Consider the following 6,304-nt stretch of genomic DNA (forward strand, 5'->3'; position numbering starts at 1 on the left):
AAGAAACTGGCATACATCTACTGGAATATTAGTAACAGAAAGGAATGAACTACTAATACATACAGCAACAGATAAATCTTAAAGGCAACATGATAAGTGAAAGAAACCACACACAAATGGTTACATACTTTATGACTCAAGTATATGACATTCTAGAAGAGGCAAAACTAGAGGGACAGAAAACAGATCAAGTTTTCTACAGCCTGGGAGGTTGGGGTGAAATTGGCATGAGGAAACTTTCTGGGATGAATGTAACATTCCATGTTTTAATTATGGTTGTGGTTACAGGACTACATGTATTTTCAAAATTCATAAAACTATACAGTTAAAATAGGGAAATTTCATTGTATGTAAATTAAATCTCAAACAAAAAATAAGTTCCCATTTTTTAAAAAAATCAATGAAAATAGATTTATTTAATATAACAATGTGGAGAAAGTTAACAATTTATGAAAACACATTTGATTCTTATTTCATTCAATATACCAGAAGACCTGAGTGGCCATTTTCAGCTACTGCAATGCCTTTATACAAGAGGATGCCAAAAATATGAAGAGACCAAAGAAACAATCATTTAGGCATTAAGCAACTGTAAGAGCACTAACTCCCATTTGTACTTTTAGGATGTGACTTTCCTAACAGATCCTCTGCTGATGCAGCAGGAAGGAATGACACAGGGAAAGCAGAAGAAACTTACTTTTCATTGTTATCAGCTATGGTCTCAGGGTTCACGAAATATCATGGAAAATATTTCATGCAGAGGCACTTTTCCCTAACAGCAAATAAGAAGAATCTCTTCTTAAAGGATGTAGTTAGTTGTCTGGGTAAAATTTCCTTAGGAGATAAAATTCTAGAACCTCAACAAGACAGAGAATTGTCATCCTATCAAGAGCTCTGTTCTGAATTTCAGAAAATCTGAGTTGTTTTTATCATATACAGCTGGAAACTGGACCTGGCCTTATAATCTACTAGTACAATCATCATAAACAAAAAATTTCAAGCACTGAGTATGTTAAATATAGAATGAAAAGCTCTGTGTGTGTAAAATCAAAAATAAGCAGACAACACAGTTTATGTTCTGACAGCATTTGATGACATCATCTTTCTTTATCTGTGCTGTTTTTCCTTTGATAAGAAAATTAAGTTTGGAAATGGCAGAGGGCCCTCATCCACCTAACTATGAAGATTTTAGAGGAGGTAGGTTTAAATGAGATTAGGATTAGGAGAGAAATACAAGGAAGAAAGAAAAGATCTTGATGTCTAAATACAGAAGAGTTAGAAGAAAAACTAGATTATCCTGAATTTGTAGGATGTTTACAATTGACCAAATATTTTCACATAACCAACTTCACTTCATTTTGGATCATCCCTGTGAGCATCTCCATTTCACAGGTAAGGAAACAGGCTGGAAAGCCAAGCCACAGAGCTGCTAAGTGGAGGACCTAGGACCTCTGCAGGATGAACTTCAGAGGATTCACAGGAAAGGGACTCTTCATTTACTAACATTCTACCCTCACCACCCTCTGCATTCCATCAGTTTCTCTGCTTGAAGTAAAATGTTCTCTTAATCTAGAGTTATCATTGGGTGAATTAACTCAGTAAATTGCTGTTTGCCTTTGGCACACTATGAATTGCTTTAAGGTTGCTTTCCTTCACCAGATAAGAATAAGGCACTGAGGCTCTGGCAGAAAAGGGAAGGGAGTTCTGAGATGAGAACACTAGACACTGCCTGGGAGGGGGGCTGTTAGGGGAGGGGTTAAGGGGTAGAGACAGATGAGAACACAAAAGAAGGTGACTTCAGCAAATTAGAGTTGGCAAGGAAAGGAGAGCGGCAAGGACCTCCCTCCATGTGGTGCGGCAAGGGGCCGACTGGCCTTGAAACTAGGAGTGCACAATTTCAAATTGATAAAAACGTGATTTAAAACAAACAAACAAAACCCAGCCCAGCAGAAATCTGGAGAAGGGTAGGGAAACGTCTAAACCCAGACCAGAAAATAAGGGGATTGTGAAGGGAGGCACCACTAGTTAAGGGCAAGATACGCCTCTAGGTCAATTCTCAAAGTCCACTGGAGCTGAACTACTGATTTCTGACCTTTTCCATAAAATGTATTTATTCTCTCTTCCTCAGGAGCCAGCCCACCATGACTGTTACATATGCTAGATATTAAACATAAGTCTAAGGAAGAAACAATCTTTGCAGTTTCTAGCGAGCACACTTTTTTCCCCCAAGCTTTATCTTCACAAGGGTTGTAAGTAGGCGTCTTCTCCCAAGAAGACAGCAATGGGTGATGGGTAGGGTGAGACCCATTTGGGTTCTGGGGTAGAGATCCGCAGTTAAAGACAAAGTGCTCTACACTAAACAATCCACCCTGCCCCCAAACACACGTGATCCTCTGAACTGCACATCAAGTACTTTGAGTACCAAGCAGGCCAACAGTGAAATTTATGCCAGGTCACCTGCAAACTTGTTTGAAAGCAAAAGTGGAGAACTAAAGAAGCAGCTAACAATACTCTTGTACCTTGAATGCTTCTTTTAAAAAAGGCCTTACATCCTTCACACGACCAGACTCCATAGTGGTATCCCGACGCATAATCGCTGCAGACAGCGCAGAAGTGAGCATCCCTCTTTGAACTTGGACTAGTAACAGGGCTGGCACAGCTGCTCCCACTGGCCTTCCTTTTCAGTGTCTCTCTGGGGGCAAAGAAAACATTCATTGTCCAAGATCATTAAAAGGAAACAGGGACTTTCTAGGGGAAAAAACAGCATGAACATTGCCCAATTCATCTCTTTGCCCTCCAGGGTTCATGTTAAATATATTCCAAGACACCTGATCAAGCAAAACCTTTGTTACTGATATCAGATCTATGAAGAGTCATTGTTGGGAATGACTGATGCCTGAAAGCGGTCAGGCCAGTTCATGCCCATCCATGCAGTGCTGATGAGCACCAGTAACTGGATGGCCAGCTACAGCCATCAGGGTGTACATCTCTGAGTGTAGCAAGTGACCAGATTGAGTCTGGATGGGAAGGGTGGGAGAAGAAAAAGGGAGCAAGAAGGGAGAAGAGAGAAGAGAAGGGGAGAGTGAACACGGGCCTGTCCTTTGAGAAGGCTCTGAAGGAAGCAGGTGGAGGGAGGGGCCAGTGCTTCCACAGAGGAAGAGAGGCACCAAAAACACAACCGGCTAGTTCCTAATTTTGCTAGGGCGTGTTTCTTATGGAAAGGAAATGGTAGGGGTATGACTGATTTATGAATGAAGCTAATTATACTATGGTTTAATTTACCCAAATATTAGCAAAACTCATGCTTAGAAACAAAATATTTCTTTCTTTAAAGGCTGAATGAGAAAACATTATCTTTAAAAAGTCCTAATTTTCATATTCTCTTTTACCAACAATTTTTTTTAAAAAACAAAAGTAAAATTGTGTGGTACAGCTTTCTCAAAGTTCTATGACAGCATTTGAAAGTAATAAATTTCAATATTAAATATGCAATAACTTAGTTCTTCGGTTGTTTGGAAACATATCTCACCCTGATGCTTCTCCCTAGAACACCTCTGTCCTCTGTAGCCACACCTGTCATTAAAAATGGTATAAATTGAATGGAAATGATTAACCATGTTACCTTGCACCTAGAGTTCAAGAAATTTCAACCAAAATCTACATTTAAATAGTTTCCTGTCAATCTTCATAAAATGTTATTATTTTGTGAACATATGAAGTGTTATTATTTTAGTTCATTGTTAAAAAGTTTGCACCAATTTTTTTATCTGTCTTTTCAGGCTTCATGCATCTAGTATTTCATTAAGTTGTAATACCAACAGTTACTTTTATCTTCAACACAATTTGTCACGAACACTAAATTGTGATTTCAATTTACAAGATCAGAAAGCTCTAACTTGAAAGTAAAGTAAAAATTTCTTTTTCAAACCCAAATCACTTAATCAAGAAGAAAGTGATTTGGGGTGAGGGAGGGTATAGCTCAGTGGTAGAGTGTGTGCTTAGCATGCACGAGGTCCTCAGTTCAATCCCCAGTATCTCCGTTAAAAAGAAATAAATAAACCTAATTACCTCCCCCTCCCCCCAAAAAGCAAACAAACAAAACAAACAAAAAAGAAGAAAGTGGTTTAAGTTAAATCTTTATTTTCTAAAGATGTAGTCATGAAAGTGAATTCCCCCCACAACACAGATCTGTAAACTTAACTTTTTAATTAGGACTAGACTTCAGAATAGATATTACAGACATTCTAGAACTCAGAATATCAGATGTTTTAAGTGATCTATGTGACTAATAAAGACCTTGTATAACACATACCTTTATTCTCACTAAATCATGAAGTGACCTGAATAACTCCCATGAACTACAATTCAGAATGAAGACTGGATTTACCTGTTCACAGGTAGGGTGTGTTCTAGTGATCTTGCTTCACACCAAGGACTCTTTTGAGGTTCTGTATACAGAAGTGACGACTGGCAATGGATGGCTAAAGGAGAGAGGTGTCCAGGAGTTGGCCACAACACACTCGGGCTTGTGGTCTGTCGACCAGGTCCACCTTCTGAGTTGTTGGGAATAGTGTAATTCATCACAGCAGGGCTATAGAATGTCACGGCCGAATATTCATGGCGGCTCTCTACATAGGACGACGGTATATATATGGGGCCTGGCTCCAGGGGTAGGACAGGTTGACTGCAGTTGAAGGAGACAGGAGAGTTAAGGCTAGATGGTGAGTTTTTGATATCCATGTCTTCAACAGGTAACAGCTAGGAAAACTCCTTGTGAGAAGAAGCACAAAGGAACACCATAATGTTCTCAAAGAGTCATGGCCAGGTATGGCTGTAAGGAGAAGAAAAGGCAATTCTAAGTTACAAGTACAAGCATAACTATTTAAAAGGCTGACATATTTTTACTAAACACTTAGACACACACACACACACACCACACTTGTACGGACCTAGAAATACATACTGAAAAATACACATGAAAATGTTAACCTCAGAGGGGTGGGAATCTGAGGCACGGAACCCGTTTTCTACTTCATTCACCTCCTTACTGCTTTTGTTGTTAACCATGACAATTTAATACAAATTCTTTTAAAAATTAAAAAACATAAGATTAAATAAAAATGCTTTCTCTGGAACTAGGTAAGTTCATTTTAAAGTTCTTATGAAGAAACAAACAAGGATAACCAAGAAAACCCTGAAAGAGCAGATCAATGAGGACTAGCATTAACAGATATTCAAATACACTATGAATCGCCAATAATAAAAAGGGAATAGACAGGCCAATGTACCTGTGCCAATAACCAATTTATTGCCTCTCACCTTTGAATGCACTCTTCCATATATGTTCTACGACAACGGAATTCCTTTAAGTATTTAAAGTGAGCCCAGCGTAAGCTTTCTCAGTAGAGGGTGCTTCAGGGACACCGCAGGGAAGAGGCTGCTGTGATCCCGGCAGGGGCAGAGGCTGGCAGGGTGGGTGTGACAACATCCAGTGGAGTCTGTGACAGAAATGAATCCAGAAGGAGGTCCCATTGCAAACCTGCAGCCTTGGCATAGAGAGAACCTTTCTGCAGTCACCTGCCCAGGCTGTGGCCCAAGCAGTCACAGAGAAGCCATTCCTTGTGCAACCCTCATCTCTGGCACCTGCATGCTCTGCGGACACCTGGACTCCCAGTGCACGCCCCCACATCACACATTGCTGACTGCCTGCTCCCCACCTGCAACTCCAGACCACTCTAGCCTGTCTAAACCAGTAGATATCTCTACTAACTAGTGGCCAAACTATCTTTTCCAAGGAGGGCTGAACCCCCTAGATTTGTCCTTCCTTGGGTACTCTCCCCTCAGCTCTTGGGTGCCATATAGAGTGTCTTATATCTTATACTTAATCTCTTCTTGTAGTTGGTAATTCTTATATTAGACTTCCCCTGTTGAACCTACTAGGTAGTTTCTATCTCCTCATTGGACCCAGATTGCAATGCAACAGAATAGAAAATACCAAAACAGCAAGTTCAAAAACTCAAAATTTTTGGAAATCTGGTACATGATAAGGGTGGCCAAATTTCTCAAATCACTAGGAAAGCACCCAACAACAGAATTATCATTGGAAAAAAATTTATGCCAGAATAAACTCCAAATGTTAGAGACCCCAATGTTAAAAGAAAACTGGAGAAAAAAAAACAGAGAGAGAGAAAGAATTGGAAAGAGGAGGGAGAGGGAAGAGGAGGGGAGAAGGGCGGGAGCTGCACCAGTACTAGAGGCAAACCTAGGTGAATCCCTTTACAACATAGGTGTGGGGAAAACCTTC

At 40.0% G+C, this 6,304-nt stretch overlaps 1 protein-coding gene across 1 annotated transcript in view; it reads right to left on the reverse strand.

Moving 5' to 3' along the window:
- The window catches only part of ESR2 (estrogen receptor 2), a 31,794-nt gene extending 27,039 nt beyond the window's left edge, over positions 1–4,755 (reverse strand). The window contains exons 1-2 of the mRNA XM_006206973.4: positions 4,388–4,755; positions 2,520–2,692 (exon numbers count right to left, since the gene is read on the reverse strand). Coding sequence (XP_006207035.1) covers positions 2,520–2,692; positions 4,388–4,740 — 526 coding nt within the window. The 5' untranslated portion in view covers positions 4,741–4,755. The remainder of the gene's footprint in view (positions 1–2,519; positions 2,693–4,387) is intronic.
- Positions 4,756–6,304: the final 1,549 nt, after the last annotated feature.

This window comes from Vicugna pacos, chromosome 6, assembly GCF_048564905.1.
Source record: "Vicugna pacos chromosome 6, VicPac4, whole genome shotgun sequence".
Classification (NCBI taxonomy): Eukaryota; Metazoa; Chordata; class Mammalia; order Artiodactyla; family Camelidae; genus Vicugna; species Vicugna pacos.